The 14,779-nt window shown below is 38.0% G+C and overlaps 1 protein-coding gene and 1 non-coding gene across 2 annotated transcripts in view; one reads left to right on the forward strand and one right to left on the reverse strand.

The window, feature by feature from the left end:
* EFCAB5 (EF-hand calcium binding domain 5) overlaps positions 1 to 9,578 on the reverse strand; it is a 135,378-nt gene extending 125,800 nt beyond the window's left edge. The window contains 1 exon segment of the mRNA XM_053570868.1: positions 9,499 to 9,578. Within this exon segment, the coding sequence (XP_053426843.1) occupies positions 9,499 to 9,532 (34 nt within the window). The 5' untranslated portion in view covers positions 9,533 to 9,578.
* Positions 2,978 to 3,167, forward strand: LOC128571518 (U2 spliceosomal RNA). Its single transcript, XR_008375917.1, has one exon. It is a non-coding gene; the product is annotated as a U2 spliceosomal RNA (small nuclear RNA).
* Positions 9,579 to 14,779: the final 5,201 nt, after the last annotated feature.

Raw genomic sequence — 14,779 nt, forward strand, 5'->3', positions numbered from 1 at the left:
CCAGCCTAGGTGTATGTGGCTGGCACCCTAGGTGTATGTGGCTGGCGCCCTAGCTGCTGAGCTACAGGCACTGAACCCATTTAGCTTTTCTTATTGATTTGTAGTAGTTCAGATAAAAGTATTTGATGAATATAGGTGTTATAAATTTATGTTTCTCACAACTTGCTTGCTTTTTTGCTCTCTTTGTGGTGTTTTCTGATAAACAGAAGTTCTTGATTTTAATGTGTCTGTTTCTCAATTTTTTTCTTTTATGGTTAGCACTTTTTGTGTTTTGTTTAACAAATCTTTGCCTACCTCAAAGTCATGAGGATATTCTCTGTTTCCTTCTAAAGAGCTTTATTGTTTTATCATTTGCATTTATATCTACAACATATGTAGTATTTCTTTTTGTGTGTGGAATGAGGTAAGACTCAAAATACATTTTTTCCCCATTTTGTGTCATACTAAAAATATCTCCTATATTCAATATAGGACTTTCAACTGGACTCCATTCTATTCCACTGTCTTATTTGTCTATTCTTACGCCAGTATAATACTATCCTAATTTCTGTTAACTTTGTTATATATCTTGATATCTGGTAATGGTAAGTCTTCTAGTTTTGTTATTCTTCTTTAAGATTTCTTTCTAGGTCCTCTGCATTTCCATATAAATTTTAGAATCAACTTGTCAATTTCTATATGCATAAACATATGCATACAATTGTGCTCAAAGTTTGATTAGAATTACATTAATTCTAGAGATTAATTGAGGGAGAACTACTGTCTTAACAAGTCTTTTAATTCATGGGTAAGATATATTCCATCCCTTCACTTATATAGGTTTTCTTTAATTTCTTTCAGCAATAATTTATAGTTTCAGGGCAGCACCTGTGGCTCAGTGGGTAGGGCGCTGGCCCCATATACCAAGGGTTGCAGGTTCGAACTGGCCCCAACTAAACTGCAACAAAAAATAGCCGGCTGTTGTGGCGGGCGCCTGTCGTCCCAGCTACTCTGGCGGCTGGGGCAGGACAATCGGCTAAGCCCAGGAATTGGAGGCTGCTGTGAGCTGTGACACGCCACAACACTCTACTGAAGCCGATAAAGTGAGACTCAGTCTCTTAAAAAAAAAATAAAAAAAGAATTATAGTTTCTGTGTAGAAATTTTCATCTTTGGTTTATTTCTAGATATTTAATGTTTTGTTACCAATTAAAATTATATTTTTAAAAGTTCATTTTCTGATTGTTTGTTGCTAATATATAGAAGTATTGTTGGTTTGTATATATTAACTTTGTGTCTAGAGTCTTTTATAAATTTACATCAATTACTATGTTCACAATCATGTCATTTACCAGAAAAATGAATTTATTACTTTTCCTTTATAATTACTATAGCTTTTATTTCTTTATTTGTTTTATTTCTCTGGCTGAATCCATGGAGTTTTTTGTTTTTTCTTTTAGGAGGAATTATCTATCTCGCCTATCTTTAGAATCTGATACATTAATACAGGGACTTTGTCTGTCTTGGTTACTACTGAATTTCCAGTGGTTAGAACCATGTCAGAAACATAATAAGCACTCAAATATTTGATGAATGAATAAATGTTATACTAAAAAATATTATGGGCCCAGGCGGCGCCTGTGGCTCAGTGAGTAGGGCGCCGGCCCCATATGCCGAGGGTGGCGGGTTTGGACCCAGCCCCGGCCAAACTGCAACAAAAAAAACAGCCGGGTGTTGTGGCGGGCGCCTGTAGTCCCAGCTGCTCGGGAGGCTAAGGCAAGGGAATCGTGTAAGCCCGAGAGCTGGAGGTTGCTGTGAGCCGTGTGATGCCACGGCACTCTACTGAGGGCGGTACAGTGAGACTCTGTCTCTACAAAAAAAAAGAAAAAAAAATATTATGGGCCCTGAAATCAGAGATACCAGGATTTATTTATTATTTTTTTAAATTTATTTATTTATTTTTATTGTTAAATCATAGCTGTATACATTAGTGCAATCAGCTCTAACACTTATTAGCTATGTGACTTAGAGCAAGTTGCTTAACTTATCAAATTCAGTTTCTACTTCTATAAAGTGTAAACAGAGAGTCCAGGATAGTCATTATTAGAAAATAATATATCTCTATGTATTAAAAAATTAGTACTAAAAAATTAGTTATTGTTATTATAGGATGAACTTACTCAGAGTGAGATAAGGATGAAGAAAGAAATCTTGGGAAACATTTTTAAGGAACAGACAGAAAAAGAATACTTACACAGGAGTTTGAGAGTGACTCAGGCGTTGGGAGGATAGGATAGATTAGAATCACAAAAACCCTAAGAGGAAAGAGTTTCAAGAAGGATGCATTATTAAAGATCTCTCAGTTGTGAACAATAGAAATCCATCTCACATAGCTTAAATTAAAAATGGAATTATTAGCTCATGTAGCTGGAAAGTCCAGGGATATAACTGTTTCCAGGCACAGCTGAAATCTACCTTAGTCTCTACTTTGCTCTGTTGCATTGATTTCCAGGCAGGTAGTCCTAACATGTTGATTAAAATGGTCACCCCCAGGCTTTATATTTACATAATCTTTATAACCACTGACTTTTGCCATTGGATTTTAGTTGCAAAAATCTGGGAAAAGTTTTAATTTACTTGGCATAAATTATATGCCTATCTGTGACCCATCCATTGTGTTGAAGGGTAGTGAGAATTCTGAATGGTCATGTTTGGATCACTACCTATTACTGGATCTGAAGAGGTGGGGTCAGCCTCATCTAATGGATTAAGATGAACCAAATGGATTAAGAAGAAGGGAAGCATTGTTTCCTGAAAAGATGCTGGGCAGAAAAAAATATGTCACTACAAAGGACGTGATCAACAGTGCCAAATGCTGCAAAAAGTAAGTAATATAAGAAGTAGAAAGTATACAGGAATTTAGATCCAATTGTTCTTCACTAAACAATTTCTGTGTTTGAGAATGGAACCTAGACTGCAGTAGATTGAAGAGCAACTTGGATCGCTTCTCAGCCATTTGGCTAAGATCAAGTGTAGTATCTGTTCTTATTAGTTTAATATCTGATATTACTGTATCTGAGAAAGCAATATTAAGTGCATTTTTAGAACTAGGAGATGGACTGTGAGCTTGTTCTATCTACTACATGCATCATTCTGGTATTGCAGTACTTCCAGGAAAGGTGTACTACCGCCCTCAGTAAAAAAAAAAAAGAGGAGAAAAACCTGGAGATAAAGTGCAGACTAAAGTGAAGACCTGTGGTCTTCAAGGGTGCAGCTATAGATGTGTAGTAACTTAATATCTACCCATCTGCCATGGCTTGTTAGTAAACTCACACATGACCTAGGGCCTTCTCTCCACTGCAGCCTGCTAGTGCTCCTTTAGTGGGCTTGGCTATTGGAGGTTGCTAAGCAATGATCCCATGCTTGCATTGTCCCCACTAATACACAGAATGGAATTACACATGTGTTTAGTTACAACTCTTGTCAAATACTTCCCTCTCAGAGCCATAAAACCAAGAGAAGAAAAAGAGGCACAGCATTAGCAAGGTTAATAAATCAGGATTTTCAACAAGCCTATCTGAAGCTGTTTTTTGACTGAGTGACCTCTGAATTCAAGGATAACAAATTATAGACCTGCCCCACGGCAAATTAATTAAGAGGTTTAATTGAATATAGTTTCAAAGAGGTAATTTTTCTTTTTTTTTTTGAGACAGAGTTTCATTATGTCACTCTTAGTAGAGTGCCCTGGCATCACAGCTCACACCACAGCTCACGGCAACCTCAAACGCTTGGGCTTAAGCAATTCTCTTTTTTAATTTTTTTTTTTTTTAGTGAGACTCTGTCTCACTTTGTCACCCTTGGTACAGTGCTGTGGCGTCACAGCTCACAGCAACCTCCAGCTCTTGGGCTAAGGCAATTCTTTTTTTTTTTTTTGAGACAGAGCCCCAAGCTGTCGCCCTGGATAGAGTACCATGGCATCACAGCTCACAGCAACCTCCAACTCCTGGGCTCAAGCGATTCTCCTGCCTCCACCTCCCAAGTAGCTGGGAATACAGGCGCCCGCCACAATGCCCTGCTATTTTTTTTAGTTGCAGCCATCATTGTTGTTTGGCGGGCCTGGGCTGGATGCGAACCCGCCAGCTCAGGTGAATGTGGCTAGTGCCTTAGCCGCTTGAGCCACAGCCGCCGGGCCAGGCTAAGGCAATTCTTTTGCCTCAGCCTCCCAAGTAGCTGGGACTAAAGGCGCCCGCCACAACGCCCAGCTATTTTTTTGTTGCAGTTTGGCCGGGCCTGGGTTCAAACCCGCCACCCTCCATATATGGGGCCGGTGCCCTACCCACTGAATCACAGGCGCCACCCTCAGTACTGTTTTGCTTTTTTTTAAGTAGGTCTGTGCTTGGACATTCCTAAACGTTTTACAGATTGGTTGATTGATTCACTTATACATTTGCTTAGTAAATAATTATTATTCCTCACTATGTACCAGGCACTATGCTAAGCACTAGAATTCTTGTTCAGGATCATTTTCCTAGACTCTTCCTAAAATTAAGAGCCTTTCAAACCCTCCCCTGACATGTACACCTTGCCACTTTACTAGCTTACTTTCTAACCTACGGAGACCTATTCAAGCATTGTGGACATAAATGCTTTGAATTAAATAAGTAGGTACACAGAAGAATTCTTTAAATGTATTTGAAAGGCCTAGCCTTATAAGTGACTTTTACCATTTTCTACTCTTAGTGCATGGCCCACAGCTGGGACAGCCTCAGTACAAAACCTATTTAAGAATGTAAAAAGAAATGAATTAAATATAACACACATTGTAAGAAGCCTTAGCAGGCTCTTTCTTCACAAGGCATACGGCATTAGTGGCACTGGTTGCTGATTAAATGGTGGGGCTAGTTGATAAGCTGTATGATGTTCTCTTTAAACACAGGCCCTGTATGAAACTTAGTTGCCCTTGTCGTCTTATTCAGATTTCTTAACATTCGTATGATAGAGTCAAAAGAATGAAGAAAAGAAGCACCACTAAACACTACTGGAATTAAAATTCAATAGATACATAAAAAGTCAGTTTCCTCTAAAACTTTGTTAATCTAGGACTGTATAATCAAAGTAGAACTGAGCAAACTGATGGTTTAAAAAAAATTCTCAAAATGCAAGGTGAGTTCATAGCCTGAAAAGGAGAATAATCAGGATAAAGAAATGAGGAATTGACCTGATGCATTTAACCACAGTATTTTCTATGCAAAGACACATATTTGAGTGCATTGTGGGAGCTGCTTGTCAAGGTAACATGACTTTAATTTTGACAGGTATATAACAATGTTAAAGATATTTCCTTTGACATGTTGAAATTCTGATAACAGTTCCTGTTCCTACTTTGTATATACCCACACATACACACACATATTCACAGAGTGGGGATTATTGAATAAATAAATACACTGTGTTGCATTTGATACCACAACAACCAATTGCAGTGTTTTCTGTACATATCAAACACTAGCATGAATAGACCTAAACAAACTAAACACGCTTCCCTCTACCATACATTGAAAAGAAATGAAAGTACAAGAACAGGAAAGACTACAAACTCCTGCTTGGTAAGTTTTCTAGGGAGGCAATAAATTACAAGATGGAATGCACGTGGAGTTTGGTAGGTGCAAATTTGGTGCCACAAACTGATTAAAGTGAACACCTAATTAAATTTATAACAAATTGTGCCTAGATCACAATTCTTTTTGGTACATTCAAAATGGAAGAGTTGATTTATATACCTGGCCCAAGTGATGAACGTAAAAGCAAAGAATATAAATGGCGTATTGGTGGTAGAAATTTAGGGTGAGGAGGAAGTGAAATCTGAAAAATAAGAGATGAGAGCAAGTGAAAAGGGACAGATAGACTTGCCAGAAAGAAAATTTTGAAAGTTAGTGAAGATGAAAAATAGTACTACACTTGTAAGAAATATAAAATAAGTGTTAGAAAATTTGGTTCTGATATTTTTGTGTGTATTTTTGTTTTGAGACAAAGTCTCACACTGTTGTCCAGGCTAGGGTGCTGTGCTGTCTGTCAGCCCAGCTCACAGCAACCTCAAACTTCTAGGTTCAAGCCATCCTCCTGCCTCAGCCTCCTAAGTAGATGAGACTGCAGGCACACAGCACAACACTCAGCTAATTTTTCTATTTTTAGTAGGGACAGGGATCTTGCTCTTGCTCAGGCTGGTCTTGAACTCCTAAGCTCAAGTGAGCCTGGGCCTCCCAGAGTGCTAGGATTATAGGTGAAAGCCACCACGTTCAGCCAGAAAGTTTGGTATTTGATGAGTAAGTATTACAATGTGTATTAATAATAATAAATAGTAAATCATTACCCTTAATTGGTTTAAAAGACAGAAAAACACTTTGGAAAAAAAGCAAGCACCTGAAAGTTATAAGTAGGATCTATTTAGCAAGTTATATTTTAGAAATTTTTTTTTTTTTTGTAGAGACAGAATCTCACTTTATGGCCCTCGGTAGAGTGCCGTGGCCTCACACAGCTCACAGCAACCTCCAACTCCTGGGCTTCAGCGATTCTCTTGCCTCAGCCTCCCAAGTAGCTGGGACTACAGGCGCCTGCCACAACGCCCGGCTATTTTTTGGCTGCAGTTTGGCCGGGGCTGGGTTTGAACCTGTCACCCTCGGTATATGGGGCCGGTGCCCTACCGACTGAACCACAGGCGCCGCCCAGAAAATATTTTAATAATTATTATAATTCAGTCTCATCCAGCCTAGCCATACACTAAACACTCAATACTTTTAAGTTGAATTGAAGGGAACTGTCAAATATTAAATATTATAAAGAATTTCTGGCTGGTGCCGTGGCTCATGCTTATAATCCTACCATTCTGGCTGTTGGGTGCTGGACACAACTTCGAGAGGGACTCGACCTAACAAATGCAAACATTGAACTCCCACAATAATCTGGGGGGAAAAAAGTCCTAGCGCTCTAATCTAGATATGCCATGAAATCTTCTACAAACGGAAATTCGTTTTTTTCTTCTTTTTGAGATAGGACCTCACTCTGTTGCCCAGGGTAGAGTGCCTGGTGGGAGGATCCTTTGAGCTCAGGAACTGGAGACCAGCCTGAACAAGGGGAAGAGATTAATGTTTTGTCTACTTACTTATTGCCTTTTTAGTCCTGTAACCTTGTAAAATTTCAATCTGCATAATTTTTGTCTTTTTTAAATTTTATTTCAGAATATTACAGGGGTACAAACATTTTGGTTACAAAAATTGCTTTTGCACTATTTGATCAAAGTTATGTGTGTCCATCACCCAGTGTGAATTTACTCATCCCTTCCTAATCCCCCTCCACCTATTTGATTTTCTTTTTCTTTTCTTTTGTTTTTTTTTTGAGACAGAGTCTCAACTATTTCACCCTTGTCCTCGGTAGAGTGCTGTGGCGTCAGAGCTCACAGCAACCTCAAACTCTGGAGCTTAAGCAATTCTCTTGCCCCAGCTAATCAGTGGTGCCTGCGACAATGTGCAGCTTTTTTTGTTGTTGTTGTTATTGTTGGCATTGTTGTTTAGCAGGCCCTGGCCGGGTTTGAACCCACCACCCCAGAGCATGTGGCTGGCACCCTAACCACTGAGCTACAAGTGCCAAGCCACCTATTTAATTTTCGATGAATGTTTTTTCCATATGTGCACCTAAGTATTGATTTCAATCTGTATAATTACATAAAATTTGGGTAAGAGACAGGGCAAGAAGTTAAGGTTTAGATCAAACAGAACAAATATGTGGTCAGGTAAAAAGAGTAAAAATCAGTTGGCGGTGCCTGTGGCTCAAAGGAGTAGGGCGCCAGCCCCATATGCCACAGGTGGCAGGTTCAAACCCAGCCCCTGCCAAAAACTGCAAAAAAAAAAAAAAGAGAGAGAGTAAAAAACAATAAAAAGAATAAGCAGAATTGTCTTGGCGCCTGTAGCACAGTGGTTATGGTGCCGGCCACATACACCCAGGCTGGCAGGTTCAAACCCAGCCCCAGCCAGCTAAACAGTAACAACTGCAACAAAAAAATAGCCGGGCGTTGTGGTGGGCACCTGTAGTCCCAGCTACTTGGGAGGCGGAGGCAAGAAAATCGCTTAAGCCCAAGAGTTGGACATCACAGCTCTCTACTGAGGGCAACATAGTGAGACTCCGTCTCAAAAAAAGAATAAACAGAACCAATAACAACAAGCAGTTAAATCACTAGAGTTTTTCATTTTATTTTTGTATCCCTCGACTTTCTGCTAGGTATCAGTTCTCTTAGATAAATTTTCTTTTTCATTAAGTATAAGATAAATAGTCATGAAGTTGCATCAAAAGCATTAATAGAAGGTGAAGGACTAGGTATATATCCAGAAGACCAAAAATCACATTATAACAAAGATATTTGTATTTTTTTTTGTTTTTTTTCTTTTCTTTTCTTTTTATTATTAAATCATAGCTGTGTACATTAATGTGATCATGGGGCACCATACACTGGTTTTATAGACCGTTTGACACATTTTCATCACTCTAGTTAACATAGCCTTCCTGGCATTTTCTTAGTTATTGTGTTAAGACATTTACATTCCACATTTACTAAGTTTCACATATACCCTTGTAAGATGCACCGCAGGTGTAATCCCACCAATCACCCTCCCTTCGCCCCCCCCGCCTCCCTCCCTTCCCTTTCCCCCTTCCCCCTATTCTTAGGTTATAACTGGGTTATAGCTTTCATATGAAAACCATAAATTAGTTTCATAGTAGGGCTGAGTACATTGGATACTTTTTCTTCCATTCTTGAGATACTTTACTAAGAAGAAGATGTTCCAGCTCCATCCATGTAAACATGAAAGAGGTAAAGTCTCCATCTTTCTTTAAGGCTGCATAATATTCCATGGTGTACATATAGCACAATTTATTAATCCATTCGTGGATCGATGGGCACTTGGGCTTATAACAAAGATATTTGTACCAGAATGTTTATTGCAGCCCAATTTATAATTGTTAAGTCATGGAAGAAGCCCAAGTGCCGTGAAGGCTATGTTAACCAGTTTGATGAAAATATTTCAAATTGTATATAAAACCAGCACATTGTACCCCATGATTGCATTGATGTACACAACTATGATTTAATAAAAAAAAAAATAGAAGGTGAAGGGAATACATTTTAAGCTATTTCCCAAGTTGTATTTAACATACCAACTGCGACTATATTTTTAAAATGCAAAGTCTTAAAGAATCCATCCCCAATGAAAATTGAATGATAGTTTTATATACTACTATGATGCAGAGCAGCGGTTCTCAACCTGTGGTTCATGACCCCTTTGTAACAATGAAAATACATCCTGCATATCAGATATTTACATTATAATTCGTAACAGTAGCAAAATTAGTATGAGGTAGCAACAAAAATAATTTTATGATTGGGAGTCACCACAACATGAGGAACTGTATTAAAGGGTCACAGCATTAGGAAGGTGGGAACCACTGATGTAGAGGAAAGATTAGTTCTCTACCTTGAGATTTGATTTCATCCTTTGCTTCTTCCATCCCATCGTTGCTGGTCTCTGTTACAGAACCATCTTGTATATGCTGTGAACTCTTTGAAAGGAGAAAAGAAAGATCAATTTCAAAATTACTTGTTTTTCCTCAAAGTTGCATCAATTCTTTCAATTAAAGGAGATTTAGCTGTTGGAGTTAACCAAACTTTCCTATTTAATTTTTCTAGGATCTAATTCTGTGTATTAGAAACAAAGCAGTAATCACAGTCTATTTACTGCATTCACAAGATCAAATGCATTGACTCAATATGTCATTACATCTTCCTATTGCTAACAAAGTGACATGTTGGGAATATCATTTTCTTTCTTTCTTTCTTTTTTTTGAGATAGTCTCAAGGTGTCACCCTGGGTAGAGTGCCGTGGCGTCACAGCTCACAGCAACTTCAAACTCTTGGGCTTAAGCTATTCTCTTGTCTCAGCCTCCCAAGTAGCTGGGACTATAGGCACCCATCACAATGCCTGGCTATTTTTTGGTTGTAGTTGTCATTGTTGTTTGGCAGGCCCAGGCCGGATTTGAACCTGCCAGCCCTGTTTTGTATGTGGCTGGTGCTCCAGCTGCTAAGCTACAGGCACCGAGCCTTGGGAATATCATTTTAGATGTACATTAATCCTTGAATCATACCATTCTCATAGAAATATAATTTGAGACCATTACAAGGGAAATCAGACCTTTGGAAACGCTACTGTTTTCTTTCACTAGCCTTCTATGTTTGTGGTGAAAAGAAAAACATTTTTTCTCAATAGAGAAAATTAAAGGTTAATTTTATGACTAATAGTGAAAAAATAGTCTTTTGTACTTATGTTGATATACTTTTAAAAATGGTAATAGGATTTTTTTTTAACTTCCATTAGTTAACTTAGTGGCAAGTCTATATAATTGTTTTCAATTGCCTCCCCTGTCCATAAAATGTTCATTCTTATTGTAGACTTGCATTTATTTTAACACAAAGTTAATTAACATGGAAATTACATTTTAAGCATGAGAGTAAAATTACCCTAAAAACTGATCATTATTGCACTTAATAGTTCTGATTTTAGAAAGCAGCCTTTATTTCTTTGTAGTTAATTATTAATAGTTCTTCACAAATAATTTACCTGTCAATGGGAATTTCCCACAACTTACTCAAATAAGTCAGCTGAACATGAATTTGTTCTTTTCCATGACCCATTTTGTTTATCTTTTGAATACCCACATCTTTGGGGGGTTTTTTTGAGACAGAGTTTCACTATGTCACCCTTGGTAGAGTGCCGTGGCGTCACAGCTCACAGCAACCTCAAACTCTTGGGCTTAAGCGATTCTCTTGCCTCAGCCTCCCAAGTATCTGGGACCACAGGTGCCTGCCACAACACCTGGCTACTATTTTGTTGTTGTTGTCATTGTTGTTTAGCAGGCCCAGGATGGGTTCAAACCCGCCAGCCCCGGTGTATGTGGCTGGCAGCCTAACCACTGAGCTACGTGGCACCAAGCCATCTTTTCTTTTTTTATAAGAAAATTAATTTATTCAATTTGCTCTTCAGCATTAACATCTGACTATTTATGACAACTCTACCTTGTAAAGTTCTTTTACTTCAGTTGAGTCCTGTTTCTTTTCGTCATCGTCCTCTTTTCCATTTTCCTGAAATGGAAATAGTGTTAGTAAGTGATATCTGAAAGGAGTTGGGGATTAAACTATAATACCATCTTATGCTTTAACATAGCAAGCTTTTTATTGAAAAATTTTTTCATTTAATGAATATATAGCATATCAAATAAAATAACATGAAGTAGAGTATTAACAAGTTCAAGCAGGAAGGCCAGCCAACCAGAAGCAGGTCACAGTGAGCTAACAATTATTTTTAGCACCTTTTTCAAAATTTTCTGTTAAAAGGTTTCTGTCAAAACCTTATGTAGAATACTTCAAAGAGAAATAATTAAATGATATACTATGCTATGGCATTTTAATTTTCACAAGAATATTAAATCTCAAATCCTTTCATAATGGTTAGAAAACTTAGGAGAGACAGGAACCTGAGCAGGTTTGGCTTTCTCTTGAGATGTTGACTCAGTCATCTGAACCAGTAAAAGATGTCACTAAATGGTATGAAAAGGTATTACCAGACCAGTGTTAATAACAAAAATAGAGAAAGAAAACATTAGCACATAACAAAAAGGACCACTGGAAGATCAAAATCTCAGTCACCCCAACTCCCACTTCACCCCACTGTTCTATTGAATGACTAAGTTCTCAACTGTTGAACTTCTCAAACTGTACTGCAGTTATTACTGTTATTACTGACCAAAACTAGATCAGTGTTCAAAGAGACAAGAAAACTCACCATAGTAATCATTACTGTCATAAAAAAAAAACAACACTAAATAGCCACAGTGATGCAATTGAATTTTTAACATTATTATCACCCTCATTAATTTTTGAAGTAACAATCAAGGCGAGGTAAAGTAAAATTGAATGGCTGCCTAATTCACGTGAGAAAGGTAGACAGACAATAGAAAAATAATCTCTCTAAAAAACATTTTTGGGCAGGTTATGTCTCCGACAAAGGTTTAATAACCACAATCCACAGAGAACTCAAACGTATAAGCAAGAGAAGAACAAGTGATCCCATCGCAGGGTGGGCAAAGGACTTGAAGAGAAACTTCTCTGAAGAAGACAGGCGCACGGCCTACAGACATATGAAAAAATGCTCATCATCTTTAACCATCAGAGAAATGCAAAATCAAAACTATCTTGAGATACCATCTAACTCCAGTAAGATTAGCCCATATCACAAAATCCCAAGACCAGAGATGTTGGCGTGGATGTGAAGAAAAGGGAACACTTCTGCACTGCTGGTGGGAATGCAAATTAATACATTCCTTTTGGAAAGATGTATGGAGAACACTCAGAAATCTAAAAATAGACCTGCCATTCAATCCTATAATTCCTCTACTAGGTATATACCCAGAAGACCAAAAATCACATTATAACAAAGATATTTGCACCAGAATGTTTATTGCAGTCCAATTCACAATTGCTAAGTCATGGAAAAAGCCCAAGTGCCCATCAATTCACGAATGGATTAATAAACTGTGGTATATGTACACCATGGAATATTATGCAGCCTTAAATAAAGATGGAGACTTTACCTTGTTCATGTTTACATGGATGGAGCTGGAACATATTCTTCTTAGTAAAGTATCTCAAGAATGGAAGAAAAAGTATCCAATGTACTCAGCCCTCCTATGAAACTAATTTTTGGCTTTCATATGAAAGCTATAACCCAGTTATAACCTAGAATTTGGGGAATGGGGAGAGGGAGGGGAGGGAGGGGGGAGAGATAGGCGGAGGGAGGGTGATAGGTGGGATTACACCTGCGGTGCATCTTACAAGGGTACATGTGAAACTTAGTAAATGTAGAATATAACTGTCTTAACACAATAACTAAGAAAATACCAGGAAGGCTGTGTTAACCAGTGTGATGAAAATGTGTCAAACTGTTTATAAAACCAATGTATGGTGCCCCATGATCGCATTAATGTACACAGCTATGATTTAAAAGTAATAAAAAAAGCATTTTTGGTGGGGAAGACTTCTGAGGGAATATGATTTATCTGGTTTATTTATATGGAGGAATTAAAATGGATAATTGCCAGATCTCTATTTCACTGCAAATGACTGCAGATTCAGTCACAGATCATCAAATCACTCTTGTGCCAAAAATCATTTAGTTGTTTGTGTATATAGGAGGTAGGTGTTGTATAAAAAGTAAATTTTATACACACACACACACACACACACACACACACACACACACTGTCTCTGCCTCCAGGGCAGTTACAAACTAGGGACTCTTTAATTTGAAATATTTTGTATACAATGTTTTGCATGGGTGGGGAACCTGAGGCTTCAAGGAAATATGTGGCCTTCCTAGTCCTTAAATGCAGCCTTTGACTCCAAATTTTATATAATGAATCCTTTTATTAAAGGGGTACAGCAGAGAATGATGGTTGTCTTGCCCAATTTGGTGCTTTAAAAAGAACAATCTTGAAATCAGAAGGCCACAGGCTTTCTTCCCCCCCTGCTGGAGAACTTTCTTTGGTTTTTATCAGCATAGCCCATGTTCTAGTTGAATAAACCACAAGTATAGCTTTGGAGACAACAGATTCCAACATTTAAAAATAGCTGCCTTGAAGCCTTTTCGAAGCACTTCATAAATAATAAATAACATAAAATAGATATATGTAATAGGTCCCAATCGTACATTTTCACAGCCTGCTTTCTTTTCTCATAGTGTCCATTTCCTGAAATTGTTAAGACGCCTCCTTCCGTTTCTTTTAAAATATGTTTTGTTTAAGTGCACCCAGATAAATTTAACTTATTAAAGGCTTATTGGGTGCCTTTATACGCAAACATTGGAGTTAAAAGCAACAAGACCTTCCTTTTTGAAGAGTTCCCAGTTTGGTGAGGGAAAACGATGCAATTCAATTTGCAAAGTGCAAGGGTAGAAATACAGACAAAATGGGGTGGCGCCTGTGGCTCAAAGGAGTAGGGCCCCATATACTGGAGGTGATGGGTTCAAACCCAGCCCCAGCCAAAACTGCAAAAAAAAAAAAAGAAAGAAAAGCAATACGGACAAAATGTCAAGAAACAAAGTGGTAGATGATGAGGCTAAAAAGTTAACTATAGTCCATCTGTGAAGAATTATTCATGCTAATTTTTAATTTTTCTTATGGAGATAGGGTCTCAAACTCCTGCCACCTCTGCCTCCCAAAGTTGGGATTACAAGCAAGAACCACTGCACTTAGCCACTGCACTAAGAGAAAAAATGAAGCTAAGAACTATTTTTTACTTAGATTTCTTGAGTCTTAAAACCCTAAGTATTCATAGAAGGATGTATTTTTAGGAGGATACTAGTAGAGCTTATCCAAGGAAAACAGCTAGGAGTAGAAAAAAAGGCTGAAGATAAAAAAACTTTTGGTGACAAACATTTAAAAGTAGGTCTGAAAAGAAGAGCCAGTAAAAAGACACTGATAACTACTGAAAGTGGTAGATAAAAGGGTCCAGGAAACTGAAGCCAGTCATGGTAGGTAGTGTTAATAGCTTCTCTAAAAAGAAATCAAGGGGGCGGTGCCTATGGCTCAAGGAGTAGGGCGCCTGACCTATATGCCGGAGGTGGAGGGTTCAAACGCAGCCCCGGCCAAAAACCACAAAAAAAAAAAAAAAAAAAGAAATCATTGAACTTATTGACAATCACTGAT

The sequence above is a fragment of the Nycticebus coucang genome, chromosome 18 (assembly GCF_027406575.1).
Source record: "Nycticebus coucang isolate mNycCou1 chromosome 18, mNycCou1.pri, whole genome shotgun sequence".
Classification (NCBI taxonomy): Eukaryota; Metazoa; Chordata; class Mammalia; order Primates; family Lorisidae; genus Nycticebus; species Nycticebus coucang.